Source organism: Ipomoea triloba, chromosome 6, assembly GCF_003576645.1.
Source record: "Ipomoea triloba cultivar NCNSP0323 chromosome 6, ASM357664v1".
Taxonomy (NCBI): domain Eukaryota; kingdom Viridiplantae; phylum Streptophyta; class Magnoliopsida; order Solanales; family Convolvulaceae; genus Ipomoea; species Ipomoea triloba.
The window spans coordinates 27,344,390-27,360,308 of record NC_044921.1 but is presented as its reverse complement, the minus strand read 5'-3'; the positions used below and the strand labels follow the sequence as shown (position 1 = coordinate 27,360,308).

The following is a 15,919-nucleotide window of genomic DNA, read 5'->3' as shown; positions in this document are numbered from 1 at the left end:
TCAATATTGATATGTCTATAAAATAGGGTTTTGAAAAAAAAAAGAAAAAAAAACTCAATACACAATTTCTTTGGAGGGAGTAAATTAATTTAAAAAAAATATATTTAAGAAGTAAGCGAATAAATTCATTATTTTAAATCTTCAACACGGTTTGTAGCCTGTAGGAGGTAGTCAAAGTCCTCTTTGGGATTTGTTTTTTCTGTTTTATTTTAAACTTGTTTGTGGAGTGGGGAGGATTTGGTGGGGAGAGGGAGAAATAGAGCCCCACATCTACTGATCCACCCTACCTTTAATTTCTTCCTTGTTATTTTTGTCGTTTAAATCTTCATCAGATCGGTAATCTACACATATTTGCCCATTTGCGAAAAAGGATGCAGCAGCCTTGTCGGTTTCCACTCTTGGCTCTCTTGGTAGTTTTGTTGGTGAACCAAGCCCAATGCTCCCCTAGACAACTGAAAGTTCAAGAACTCCAGAACAAACTTGACCAAAGATTCTTGTATTCCACACAATCTCCACACCCCTCAAATCCCACTAAGGTAAGCTATACGTACGTACGTTCATGATTTGTTTCAATTCCTTCCTTAGCTTCCATATTATATAAAAATTATTTCTGGTTGGGTGGATCAGATTGAAGGAAGAGTGCTGTATCCAATTGGGTATGGGGCAGACCCAACAGGAGAAGATGACAGCAGTAGCGCAATAATGGAGGCTCTTGATGATGCCCTCAAGTCCCAGAAAAATGGGGCTGAGCTGCTTCCTGGGGTCAAGGACTTGGGTGGCCTCATCTTGGATTTTCAAGGTGGGGATTTTAGGATCAGCCATCCCATTATCTTCCCGCCTGGTGTTGGAAATATTGTGGTTAGTACTTCCTTCCAATTCAACGCTATTACAAATCTTCACACCAAGGCCATAATTATTACTACCTTCGTCCCAAAATAGTTGTCTTGTTCGTTTAACGAGGCTTGACTGAAATAATTTTTAATTCAATTTTTCATATTATTAAGTTTAGTATTAATATATAAAATTTATATATTTAGAAACTACATTAAAAATAATATTAAACATAAAATATTAAATTTAAAAATAATAAAAAGTTATTAAAGAAAATAAGAAAAATAATAAATATGACAAGTAAAATGGGACAGAGGGAGTATTATTTATTCAACTTTTTGCTACCAAATCTGCACCTAATGCTTATTACTTTGAATTTATTGGCTCCTTCCTGCCTACCTAAATAAAGATCACAAGTCAGAAGTCACGCTAATAAATGCAAAACAAAAGATTACATGTTTACTTCTTTACCCTGCTTTGAATTGCCCATTACTAATATAATTGTTTTACTCATCCATTGTTTACTTTTACAAATAAAGTTTTTACTTTTTAGTTTAGGGGTGCAGGAAGGTGTTTGGTTTAAGTTATCTCGTGTCACCTAAAATTGTGAATATTATTAGAACAATGTTAGTTGCTCCTATAAAAAGTCATTCATTTTTTGTCACCTAATAAGTTGAGATTTCAATTAAAAAAAACAAAAGAAAAGAAAAAAATTAACAATGCAAAAATAGCCATAAAAGGTGGGAAACATTTCTCATATTATAATACACATTTTTTTATTTTTTTTTTATTTTTTATATTTATTATTAAAATATTATTTTAAAATGCCACATCACCATCCATATAGGCAGGCAACCTGATGAAATGGAAGGTAACCTGCTATCAGGTAAAATTGCATGCATTTGGAGTGTTCAGTGGCCTAATTGCACATTTTTTTCATTTAGTGACTTAATTGCACTTTCAGGTTACGTTCAGTGATCAATTTGAATCTTATTCTATAAATAAATAAACCTAGTGCTTTTCTTTTACCTTTTCACGTCCAATTCAATGGAATATGTGACAAGAGTAACACTCACCTTCCAATTCAATAGGATATGTGATAAGATTAAAACTGTTTTTTTTCTTTTCTTTTCTCTTTCCCTAAACTCTATACATCTTTTCTCTATTACTAAACATTTTCTCCCAGGCAAAATCTCTTATATGACCATCTCACGAATCTAGCTTCATCTTTAAGATGGATCGAGTTTTCCATAAAAATAAGCAAAGAAGAATGAATTAGTTTGACCAATGTATAGTAAGTATGACAGAATGAGTATTACATTTTTTCTCATAAATAAATGTTTAGCTCCAAAATATTATATTTTAATTTAAAAGTATTACATTTTTCTTTAAAAGTATTACAATTTCTTATATTATATTTTTCAACATAAGTGTTACATTTCCATTTAAACCCGACCTATTTAAAGCATAAGGATTCGTGAACAGTTTGACAGGACACTCATCTTTCTCCAATTCTCCCTAAACATTACGAATCTTTTACGCCTAAACTCTACTTGTCTTTTCTGCCTAAATTCTATAAACCTTTCTCACTACTTTTCCTTCAACTTTATAGATATTTTATCATGCATAGACATTTTCTCTGGCCGAAATTTTTTTCTTTTTGGTTGCAATGCCATATTTTTTTGTAATATTATATCACTCTTAATATAAATTTTTATGGAAAACAAATTTAATTTTTTGTTCTATTGCAATCACTGTTGCAAAAATCGGCCGCCTAGGTGCTAGGCGCCCCTAGGCCGAGGCGAATTGCTCTCCAGGCGGCTGCCTAACGCCTAACTCGGCTGATTGTGCCGAGTTGGTGGCCGACTCAGTCGAATTTGGTTGAATTAACTTGCCCACTTGGCAGAATTAGCCGAGTTAACTCGGTCGAGTCGGCCATGTTAATTTTTTTATTATATTCATATATATTTAAATTTATTTATTTATATAAATAAGTGAAGTAAGATATATATAATATGGCATACACCCACATGCATGCACTATTTTTTGTTTTTATAGGTGGCTGCCTAGGCGCTAGTCTATGGTCCATTATGATATATATAATATGGCAATACTACATAAATTTATTTAAGATTTTTAAAACAATATGATATATCATTAATGTTTTCTTTAAAAAAATTATGATACAAGTAATAGACCATTAATAGAAGTCAATGAAAAAGATGTTAATGAATGAATTTTTTGTTTTTGTTTGATTAAATATGAGAAAATTGTGAAATGATATTTAAAAAAAAAATGAACTAAACACGGCGGCCTTAGCATTTTGATTAATTATATCACCTAGACTAGTACGGAGTATTTTTGTCCAAATTAAACCTTGATGAATATTAGTAAAAATGAATTAATTTGCGGGATGGGGTTCGTCCGTACGATGTACGATGTACGATGTACGATGTACGATGTGTGCAATGCAGGTACAAGGAGGAACACTGCGAGCTTCCAACAAATTTCCAGGGGACAGGCATCTGATCGAGCTTGAGGTGAAAGACCAAAATGGTAGAATTCATTACGAAGACGTGACGTTTCGGGACATCCTCTTCGACTCGAGCCTCCGAGGAGGAGGGCTGTTGGTGGTTGACTCGGCCAGAATTCGGGTAACCAACTGCTTCTTCCTCCACTTCACCACCCAGGGAATCCTCGTCCGTAGAGGCCACGAGACCTTCATAACCCACACCTTCCTCGGCCAGCATCCCACCGTGGGTGGCAGTGAAGGCGAGAAGGATTTTTCCGGCACTGCTGTTGATCTCGCCAGCACTGATAACGCCGTCACCGACGTCGCAATCTTCTCCGCCGCCACCGGCATTGTGCTCAGGGGTCAGTCTAATATAATCACCGGCGTTCACTGTTACAACAAGGCTTCAACTTTTGGTGGTGTTGGGATATTGGTCAAGGCAGCACAGAATAGGATAGACAATTGTTATCTTGACTACAACTCTATTGTGATTGAAGACCCTTCACGGGTTCACGTCACAAATGGCTATTTTCTTGGGGATGGCAATGTTATATTGAAATCGGTTTCGGGTCGCATTTCGGGTCTCAATATTGTCAACAATATGTTCATTGGGGAGCCAATGCATATGCTACCAATTGTCCAAATTGACGGTTCCTTCAAGGATGTGGACCAGGTTGTGATTGATCAGAACCATGCCCACGGCATGAGGCTCAAATCCACCGCCGGAAAATTGACGGTTGCCGGAGATGGGACCAAGTGGGTGGCTGATTTTTCCCCGGTTTTGGTGTTTCCTAATAGAATCACCCATTTTCAATATTCATTCTACAGTAGAGGGGTTGCTGGTTTTCCAGCACATGCAGTCACAAATGTATCAGGCAATGTTGTAGTTGTAGAGAGTGAGAAGCCTGTCCAAGCTTTAGTCTCTATTTTTGTTGATCAGAATAATATCTTTGGGGACAGAAATATTAAGTTGTATTAGATAGGGAAACTCTAACTAAATTAATTCATATTGTCTTTAGTAGAATTTAATTATGTATATATGTAAAATCGCTATTATACTTTAGAAAAAAAAAAACTGCTTTTAAATAAATAAAATGTTTTTTACCCATCTTAAAATTTTATGTTCCAAAATTTCTTCTTGATGTGTCTTTGCTCGTGATTTAATTGATCCCACCTATCTATATCTATCCAAATCTCAAAATTTAATAAGAGTTAATAATGTTAGGTCCTTAACGGGAACAAAAAATGTTGGTGTAATTGTTTGTTAAAATGAATGGTTTCATATTATTTTGATTTTAATATTTTTTAATGATTTTCCTTATTTACACTCGATTATATTATTTTCGTCCCTTAAATAACCCTACGCTCCATTACTATAAAGTTTAGTAACGGAATATTCCGTTAACTATTTATTATTCTTAACTTACTCATTAATTTCTATAAGAAAGGTCTTAGGTTCGAACCCCTTCCCAATCAGAGTTGGCATAATTGTTAAACATATACTACGAATATGTTAAAATGTATTAAAAATAAAATATAACATTAACATAAACTTTTGTCAAATAATTAACCCGATAGTTGAGCATCAAAGATTATAAATCGGGAACCTTGAAAATCATTTTCTTGCATTTTTTTAAAAAAAAATTAGGTTAATTTTTTTTTCATTTAATTAATCTTCTTTTAATTATTTAAAACAAGACTAAATATTTCAATTTTATTTTTGCATTATTCGAATTATTTAGGTCATTATGATATTAATATTTTTTGTATATAATTTTATAATGGTACAATTGTACATTACTTTAATTACAAATATTGTAAAATTATTTTTTTTTATGCAACATAATTGTTCTTACATCATTGTTAGACCTGCATGACCTAACTACAAAGTTGTTAATCATCAATACAACTACACCTGAACTCTAAAACGATAGGACCATTTTTCAAAGAATTAACAATGTTGATTACTCAGTTGCTCCAATTGAACAAGTTCACACATCATTCTCAGAATTTTATTAATGCATGAAAACTTCTAAAGAAATTTATAAGTTAATTTTCTATATCATTATAACAATATCTATTGTAACCATATATTTTGAATTATTTATTATCATCGTCTATTGACAACAATTGTAACAATTGTTATTGACAAACTTCCAAAATAATTTATCTCAACAACGAGTGGAAAAAAATCAATGACTTCATTGTTGTGGATGAAAAGTAAGTATCCTACTTTATTGCTCTTATTAAATTAAATAAATTAGTAGCTACAAAAAAATACATATGCATTTAATTAATTTAGAATTATATGTGTACTCAAAAAATTAGAATTAGATATCTATAATGACTTTATTCAAAAAAAAATTATTCATTATAAAAAAAATTTAAAAAAGAAATATAATTCCATTAGTTATATTATCTTTATTTTCTATAATTCATAGATTCCTTACCTTTAAATTCATTAATTAATTATATTCACTATATTGTCAATTTTCTTCTTTTTACACTATCTTGTAACTAAATATCAAAGTTATAATACAAAATATGTTATATATTTATTTACCAATTATTTTATACAAATATAATAAATATTAATATTTTGTTCAATACTTTCACATGATAATCTACGACACACATCTCACAACACATGAAACATGTAGGAAAAAGACTACCACTACCAAATAACAACAGACTCTTGCAAAATCGAGCTAGAGTTCATAGTACAACTAAAATTCCAGTCATATACACAACAAGGCAAATCCAAAAGCTTCCTACACCATAATCTCATCGCATGATGTTGTCCTCTATGTTACCACCAGTAACCAAATTGCACATGGCACACTACCAATAAAAAGAAGAGGACAATATCTGAAGATGGAAATAATGACAATGCTACCCAAAAGAGAATTAATAAGACTTAGAGAAATTCAAACAAAAAGTGGTATTTTTATTTAGATTATCGTTTTTAAACTAAGTATTTAGACTAATGTTATTACAAAGTTGCAAACATTTATTTTAGTGACAATTATAATCAATCACTCATATATTATCTTGCTTTCATATATTTTTAATTACCGATTTAAATAAACAAATTCAACACTCAATTACGTATGCATGAACATCTCCTATATAATCTTGCATTGATATACTTTGAAGTACTTATTTAAAAAATAATCATTGGGCATTATCTCATTCGTGCATAGCGCATGAAAAAACTATATATATATATATAGGGTTGCACTCTCGTGCGTACTGTCGCCCAGGTAAGAAATGAGAACGCTTCACAGCCGTCCACGTGTCCAGATCAACGAATCAGATGCAATTTTTTAAAAAAGATGCGATGGCATTTTCATAAATAACTGGAACTTTGGTGCACCTAGTTTCACTTACAAGTGCTCCTAGTTTTACTTATAAGTGCACCTAGTTTCACTTACAAGTGCACCTATTTTCGCACATATTTTCACTTACAAGTGCAAGTAATTTAACTTGTTAATATTCATGCATCTATTTTCTCAAATATTTTCACTTACAAATGCAAGTAATTTACCTTGTTAATATTCATGCACTTGGTGCAACCTAGGTGCACCTAGTTATAACATTAGGTACACCTAGTTATAACATTAGGTGCACTTAGTATTGATGCTCAGTGTACAATTCACTTGCACTTGTAATACATTTTACTTGCATCTGCAATACATTTTACTTGCACTTGTGCAAGTAATTTACTTTGTTAACATTCATGCACCTGGGTGCAACCTATGTGCACCTAGTTATAACATTAGGTGCACTTAGTATTAATGTTCATTGTACAATTTACTTGCACTTGTAATACATTTTACTTGCACGTGTGCACATATTTTCACTTACAGGTGCAAGTAATTTACCTTGTTAGCATTTATGCATCTGGGTGTACCTATGTGCACCTAGATATAACATTACGTGCACATAGTTATAACGTTATGTACAACTACATTCCGGACACGTGGCGCGCTGTGATTCGTCCGCAGTTCTCTCCTGGGCGGCCAGTACGCACCAGAACGCGATCATATATATATATATATATATATATATATATATATATATATAATAACAGAAGTGGCTAGTATATATATCTATCATCTCTCTATATAATAAAGCCATATCGCCTAGGCCAATCAGCATTCAGCATTTTCCCGCCCATGTAATGTGATGTCGTTTTGGTAGCTTATCTAGGTACATAAATTTGTAATATTTATTTTTATACATCATATTTATTATCTCAGTACATAATATATGCATTCACACGTCTCTTTTCTCTCATATTTATTACTATTGCACCGCTCAATGCATAAAATTAATCATTGCAATTAATGGGTAAATGGATCGATTACCATCACTGAACAATAAAGAAACGAAGGGTTTAATTTTATTCTTCAGTGATTGGTAATTGTTCCATATCTATATAATATCTATCTATATATATATATACTACATCTGTATCTATATCTATATACTAAATATATACTACATACTACAATATTACAATTTAAATATATTACAGTAATTACAATCACTCTTTCCCATACTTTTTGGACGTTTACATGTCCAATGTGAATTTAATGATTCATTCATTAACGGTTGGAAGCCTTTCCACTGTAAAGGCTTCATATATACCGAGTTATAAACAAGCAGTGATCAACTCCAGCAAACTCTATCTCCCATTTCATCTTCTTTTTCTGATCTGCAAAAATTTTAAGCCTCTGCTATCAAAATGTCTCACCTGTACGTCCTTGCAAAAAATATATACCCAAACTACACACGCAAGGCAATAAGGCTCCGGTTGGTACGAACTTATGTTGTTCTAGAAAGAAGGAACAGTGAGGTAATCAAGAGTCAAGAATGCCTTTTTTCATGACTCGGAGGTCAGTTTTGCTTTCCTTTATTTTTTTTCCTACAGCATTGATAATATTATTTTTTTCTGCTTTCCTTTGACAATGGTTTTTTATGCCTACTAATTCCATATCTGAAGTAGTTTTATGGCTACTGCAATCATAATATCATATCATAGAGAGATTGTATCAGACTTACCCCACATTTAAGTCTCATATCACATATGTATACTGTTTGCTCCTCTCTGTAAGGTGTACTGTTTGCTGCTCTCTGCAAAATATGATAAATATGTACGAAATTATTTGTACATATTTCAAATTTTAAACCTGAACATATGGATTATCTGCTTATTTCAATACGCTTAGTAAAATTTGAGACATTGCAATGCACTTCATATCCATAATGTTTGCTTAAGTATACCTTATAGTCAATCACTGTTGGAATAATATGAATTTATTAATGCACTGCTAATCGTTTGAGATTTTCTAATAATATAATTTTATCTGACTTACCCTACATTTTAGTCCCATCTCACATATGCATAGTGCTTGCTGCTGTCTGTAATGTGTATTTTCCCATAAAATCTGCAAAATATGTACTTCATATCCATAATCTGTGCCTAAATGAACCTTAGTCACTCAGTGCTGCAAAATATGTAAATATTGGTCCATATTAGGAATGTAAGTTTAACTCTGATACAGTAATCTGCAATTCATACCTTGCAATGCACTTCATATCCTTGATCTATGCTTAAGTATACCTTCAAGACTGCTTCAAACTATGTTGAATCTGTATGCATTTAGCCTGTGAAAGTTGATACACTGTCAGAAGTAATTTAACTCTACATTTATGCTTAACATTTTACTACTGTCTAATACCTACTGTCTAACACATTTCTTCTTTAGCAAAAGGGAAGAAGAATGAAAATGTTGAAGGAATAAACTACCATTCTGGGCAAGAGAAATAAGCTTTAAGATACCATGAAATAATACCTGTTGTTATAGCTTTAAACGTCTTATAATGTATTGACTTTGTCTTTATTTTTTAATGATTTTGAGCTCTGCTTTCCGTCTGTGAGTAACTGCTATGCTGCAGTACATCCAAAAAAATGTTCAGACTTCAAAACATAGTCAGTGTAATAAAAAGCTCAAATGAAATATAAACAATTAAACATTATACAGTTCATATACTTTGACTAAATAGTATAGAAATATTACAGAATGCATAACATTAAAGCCGCTGTTGTAGATTACCAGGAAAAACTTTACAGTCCACAGGAATATTCTCTCTTCCTCAAATTCTTCAAAATATATGCAAACTAGAACAATATTATTTCCCTTGTTGATTTTGCCAAGCATTTAAAAACACCTAATTAATAACTATATAATATGAAGGTGAGCAAGCATTGCAAAATAGTAATAGTCTACAACAGGTGGATGTAACAAACATACTAACAAATACTGACTAAGATACAGCCAACCATGGATGCATAATTTGTAAAACAGAGATCAAGAAAGCCTATTGTATTACCTTCATGACAGATTTACAGGTGGCGTCGGTGGGTTCTATGTAATTGGGTTGCCATTACTGGAAAACTAGCAAATTGCAAGTTGCAAGAATTACACACAGTACAAACAAAACAACAAATAGATTTTTTTTTTGTATAAAGACTTTTTTTTTAACACTCAGAAAACAGAATTAATAATTCAGGAATGCTGATGAATTTTTGTTGCATTAACATAATAATGCAATTCAGAACAATTCAACATAGAAATTGAATGAAATTTGTAGCAAATTGGATATTAAAACGTCGAATCTAACAAACATACTAACCAATACTGACTAAGATACAGCTCTTAAACAAAAATGTACTGCATGTGCTTTCGAATTAACTATTTAGGAAGATCTATACTGGAATCGGACTTAGGCAGATTGTTGAGTCTACATACGCATTATAAACATTTAGGGTTTCGTAAATATTAAAATGCGATTATTTGTATGATAGAATATAAATATCTTGAAAGATATACCATGCAAGTTACCTTTTCTGCAAGATTCAATCTAGAAATTGAAATTAGCTGGTACGATCTACACATCTCAGATGGGTATTGAAAAAAAAACAGAGAGAAACTGACCCATAATACCATACGTTCTTGCGATTCACAAGAATCATTGTTGAGCTGTGATATACCGTGTACTATGCGAGCTAAAATGCTAGAGATTCGAACTGGTGAAACGGAAAGCGCAGAGAAGAAGAATGAGTGAAGCTTCTGGAAATGGATGGATGGGTTGAAGAGTGAGACAGATGGGGAAGGAATGGACTCGCCTATTTAAATTTTATTACTATTGTAATATTGTAATAATAATAATAATAATATTAGTAAGAACATTGTGGTCCAAAAATGTTAATAATATTATTAGAAATAAAACTATTAGTACTAATATATTTTTTAGGCTTTTTATACAGAGATTTTTCATTATTAAAAATTTAATTATAATAATAGTTTTTTTAAATGTTATTTTTATAAAATTGGTAGGACGAGTGTAAATTCTAGATTGTATGTGTAGTAAGAGTGTAAATTTCAAGAAATTAAAATAGGTTATCTATAAATTTAGTGGTAAATTAGATGTATGTGACAATCTCCAAAGTAAGCAGTCCAAGGGGATTAAAAATTTTGATTACCGGTGAAAATATGTCATTCCAAATTTTACAAATTTTTTGTTCTCTTTTACTAAGAATATTTTTTTTTCATTTCTTACTATATATTCCATCTATTACATATATTGCCATGCATCGCACGGGTGCAACTACTAGTAGTAGTTATATTAAAGCAACAACTTCATGGAGCAAATTTCCCTCCCAATCAAAACTCTGTCGTTTAGCATTAGTGTAATAAATCTGTTTTGGCCGAATTCATTAATTGTTCTCATATTAACTGCGTTAGCTTTTTGTATTACCAATGTTTATATTAAGTGGCTAACTAAATGGTTTAATAGTGATGGGAGGATCCTAGAGCCGCACAATTTAATTATACTACTTGGCCTGTTCAATTTCCAATAAACATTAATAATAAACAATTAATGTGTTCCCTTCATTCAAATTTAAACTAAATATACAGACTAAAATCATTATAAATACATGTAAAATCACAGCTGCAATTGCACAAACGAAAGGTCCAGAAAAATCTTGGTGAATTCAGTCTGAATGCCTCCTCCATACCTTCTTGCAAGTCAGATTAGCCCTCTCCACACAAGAAGAGCAATTAGAGTTGGTAAGTAAAACCTGTGAAATCCCTGAAATTTGTGGAGGAACAACAAGCAAAAGCAAAGAATTCATTTTTTATACTGAAGAGGTAAACTTACGAGAAATTTATATTTTTTGTTTTTGTTTTTCTTATTCGTTTTTCTTAAATTTTCTTATTCGTTATTAACGAGCAAAAGCAAAGTAGCCTGTGTGTATCAATATACAGGGTTAAGATTGTGTTCTCTTCAAATAAGTTTTTTTTTTTGTACACAAATCTGAATTTTAGTTTTGGACAGTGGGATTTGTTATCTTAAATTGTTAGGTTTAATTAAACTACATATTGCATGTTTTTTTAACTAACTTTTTGCAGGGATTTTTAGATAATTATTCTACAATAAGGCAGGATTCTGTACCTCAATTTGATTTCTTACAAAGCAATATTTAATTTGAAATTCTGTGTATTATTGCACCTGCAAAATAAAGTTGGTAAAATTGAAGTATTATCAGTTACAACAGAAGTTAGAGAAGGACAATCAAGTAAAAGTAAAGAGTTGCCTCTTTCATGATGATGAGGTAAACTGATTCTTAAATTTTTTAGATCTTTCTTTTCTATTAACTGTTTTAGATAATCTGAAAAAAAATTACTGTTATTTTTAGGGAACATATATTCATGCAAATACTTCAAAGATTATAATAGATGAAGATGATGAAGACTCTGATCTGGTAATAACTATTATTTTTTAAATCTAATCCTGAGTCATTATAGCTACATTTTATAATCATCTTAATTATAAATTTTTTTCAGGAATCATTTTAAAGAAAATGTACCTGAGTCTGAAAATGAAGATACTATAAATAGATGCATGCTGGATCAATTTTCATCTACCATCTCAGGATTAAAATGTCAAAGCTGGCAACCATAAAACAGGAAAAAATGTATCTTGGAGGCATCCCTGTTGGTTGGCTATGGATTTATATCACCTGTTTATGGTGATTTAGTCCTTTGAAACATTTATATGACCTTATATGATTCTATGAAATGCTTTCTATTTTAAGCTTTTTTTTCTAATAATTTCTTAAATGCATTACAAATTACTTTTTCAAATTTTAGGTCTCCAAATTAATAATCAGCTGTATAATATTTTTTTTTAAATAAAATTTAACTGTTACAATCACTTGATTAAATAACATGTTGACTAAACTTGGTAAGAAATAAGATGGACTTGGTTTTTTTAATGGTATTATTCATAATATATATATCATATTATGCTGTAGTCAATAGTGGGATGATGATCATGTTCCAGCCATGATCAAATATTTTAATTATTTATCCCAACAAGAGCCCCTTATTGTTTTGATACAACTTAGTAGTGCAAGATCTGTCAATTGTTTGTTATCCTACAACAACCCTTACTCAATGAATTTTTTTCACAATAATAGTTTCAAATTTAGACATACAAACACTAAGATAACCAATACTAAATAACAAAAATAAAAGACTAAGAATGTGTACACACTTATGGCATAAGCAATAAACATATTTGACTGCCCACTAACTTAAAAAAATTATTCAAACTGACACAAACATATTGCCAGTCAAACAGAATACAATAACGTATTTACAATGAAAAAATAGTAAGGCATAAAGAATTTAATGCTCATCTGTTGCCTACCACAGATTCTTTTTTTATGGTTAATAAGACAGATTCTTTTTTATTTTTAAATAAACATATATTGACAAGTATATTTGGATGCTCTCTTTCTATTTCCAAGGAAAAAAAACAAGAGTCACTGCAGGTTTTAAAAATTTATAGCATCCAGATAAAGTCTATATATACCAATTGAATTTTTTTTTTCTCACTAAATTAGAAAAGATACAAAATAGAGTCCACAAGTAAGAGTATACGACAACCAAGATAAGAAAATAATTACATCAACGGTTATACAAGGCAAGAGGAAACAACATTCAACAATGACCGTTATGTATTATTCAACTTTAAACTATTTAATTTGTTACTTGATCTGTACTTAGCTACTGTACATATACACGATTGATTACGTAATACATATTATGTTGTGCATTTATCCTGCAAAAAAAAACATTTTAAATTTATTAGCTAAATTAAATAATGACAAAAACTATTCCATATTCGGAAAAAAAATGTATTTCCAGTACTTGCATGTATATTCTAGGGTTTATATGTACAGATACACACACATTCACACACATATATATACATATACATAGATCTAGCATTCAGTTTGATATTGATTTGAAATTTCGTAGAATAATTTGATATTCATTACAAATTTGGTGGTAAGAACATAATAAATTAGAAAACCCTAGCAAAAATTAAAAATGAAAATATAAGTATAGGAGTGGTAACATATACTTATCTGGGGATCTATCAAAATTCTTGATTCTAGGATTGACGACGACAGTATAGCTTCAAGGTGGACATTGTAGTTTACATAGTCTGTTAATGAAGAACATATCGGCCATCTCTGAACCGTTCTTACTGATCGTCGTCTGGAAAGCGTATGAAATCAACAACGGCAAAAAACTATGAAACATATTAACAGAGTTTAGGCGCTGGATTTCTTGGACGTTCAGAGGAAAAGAAAAAAAAAAAAAAAAAGCAACTATGTCGATTTCATTGTTACGACACGAAGCCGGAAACAGAGGAGGTTGGTCTACATCGGTGAAGATCTTAGAGAGAACGACGAGCGACGACCGCAGCAGAGAAGAAGGAAGCGCAATCGTCGATTAGGGTAGGTTTTGAGGGGTTCCAGGCTTTATATGTGGGCTAATGAGCTTCGGGTTTGGGCTGAGTATTGGGTCAGATTATTATAAATGTTATGCGCTTTGCATTGTAGATATATTGGGTTACCACTTTATATAATTGTTTGTATCTAATTATAATTATTCAATGTTAAATACTTTGATGTAGTCTAATATGTAGTATAATTGTGGGTATTTATACATTATTATTATTATAATGTATATGTAGTATAATTCTTAGATTTTCGTAAAAGTAGTATATTTTATATATTATTATAATGTATATGTAGTATATTTTAAATAGCCCCAACATTGGATGTAGTTGATACCATCAATAAATCTATGAATGATTTGAATGAAATGGAGGGTAAAACATATTTGAAGTTGCGATTCAGAATGCAAATCAGATGTGAATGTTGATATGCTATCTGACTTACATATACCGGAATTCTTGAACGACATTAATTGTCTTGGTGTTCCAAATCATTCTCTGACATTGAAAGTAGGATCCCCAATGATGCTAATATGAAACATTGATAATTCACTAGGTCTTTACAATGGTGCTCGGTTGATAATAACCAAACTGGTTGATAGTGTTATTGAAGCTAAAATCATGTGTGGGCTCATGCAAAAACTAAAGTGTTAGTTCCACGTATGTCACTAATTCCTCCGGATCCAAGGTTATCTTTCATTTTTAGAGGAAACAATTTCCAATAATGTTTTCCTATGCAATGACAATCAACAAAAGTAAAGGACAAAAATTAACTCGTGTTTGATTGTTCTTGAGAAAGCATGTTTTTAATCATGGTCAGTTATACGTTGCTGTTTCAAGGGTCAACAATCCAACAGGGTTAAATTTGTTACTATGTAATAGGGTGAGTCTGTACTAATTTACTTTTCTAAAATCACAATTTATTCTTTTTTATATTATACTATGCATTAAAAAAAAAAAAATTCAGTCCGTGCATCGCACGGGTGCAACTACTAGTTTATAATAACAGAAGTGGTTAGTCATATTTTCCCTCTCAAACTTAAGGACATTTTTGTAATATCAAATATTTGAACAAAAATATCATTTAAAATTAAAATTAATTGCACTCTCCTTTTAGAATCCTTTGCTTCACAATTTTTGCACTTTCCTTTGAGAATCATTTGCTTCACCGTTCGTGCTATATATATATATATATATATCACCATATTCTCACTTTCTTGTCTCACAACCATTGATTTTTAATCCGTTTCTCAATGTCATTGTTCCGGTGAACCACTGGTTCGTCGAACCGGAAGCCAACATTAAAATCCATGGCGCCGTTATTTAGAGTTCCGAAACTGGGATCGCGGTTGCCGACAGAGCCAAAGATGAGAATGCCCTTCGTCATAGCCGCAATTGCGATGGGATCTCCGTACAGGGGAACAAAACGGACGCATAGAGAAACTGAAATTACATTGACGCCGTCGGCAACGGCCTGGTCCATGCCGGCAATGAGATCAAAGGTGAAGAACCCTTCGCCCCAACTGACCTTGGGCACTGCCAAACGCGCGCGGCACCACTCCTTTTGTTGTTCCAAGGGCGTAGCCGAAGTAGGAAACGCCATCAACGTAATTTCCAGCGGCGATGGACGCCGTGTCCATCAGTGTCCCGGACAGAGTTTATGGAGATTATAATCCTGGGATTCGCAGC

General features: G+C 31.8%; 1 protein-coding gene and 2 long non-coding RNA genes across 19 annotated transcripts; 1 reads left to right on the top strand and 2 right to left on the bottom strand.

Annotated features, from left to right (window-relative positions):
- Positions 1 to 234: 234 nt before the first annotated feature.
- On the top strand, positions 235 to 4,367 carry LOC116021906 (polygalacturonase QRT3). The gene is made up of 3 exons (XM_031262429.1): positions 235 to 536; positions 628 to 858; positions 3,306 to 4,367. The coding sequence occupies exons 1-3, from the start codon at positions 372 to 374 to the stop codon at positions 4,320 to 4,322; spliced, it is 1,413 nt and encodes a 470-aa protein (XP_031118289.1). The 5' UTR covers positions 235 to 371; the 3' UTR covers positions 4,323 to 4,367.
- A 3,326-nt stretch (positions 4,368 to 7,693) lies between these two features.
- On the bottom strand, positions 7,694 to 10,503 carry LOC116021961. 16 transcript variants are annotated; one of them, XR_004099111.1, is made up of 8 exons: positions 10,255 to 10,503; positions 9,743 to 9,807; positions 9,466 to 9,549; positions 9,205 to 9,301; positions 8,931 to 9,016; positions 8,725 to 8,856; positions 8,411 to 8,482; positions 7,694 to 8,063 (listed from the first exon to the last, which is right to left on the bottom strand). It is a non-coding gene; the product is annotated as an uncharacterized LOC116021961 (long non-coding RNA). The 16 variants fall into 16 exon arrangements; XR_004099106.1 differs by having other exon boundaries at positions 10,348 to 10,503; XR_004099109.1 differs by having other exon boundaries at positions 9,466 to 9,530; positions 10,348 to 10,503.
- Positions 10,504 to 11,287: 784 nt separating this feature from the next.
- On the bottom strand, positions 11,288 to 13,624 carry LOC116023043. Of its 2 annotated transcripts, none has more exons than XR_004099341.1 (3): positions 13,474 to 13,624; positions 11,870 to 11,926; positions 11,288 to 11,506 (listed from the first exon to the last, which is right to left on the bottom strand). It is a non-coding gene; the product is annotated as an uncharacterized LOC116023043 (long non-coding RNA). The 2 variants fall into 2 exon arrangements; XR_004099342.1 differs by having other exon boundaries at positions 11,288 to 11,456.
- Positions 13,625 to 15,919: the final 2,295 nt, after the last annotated feature.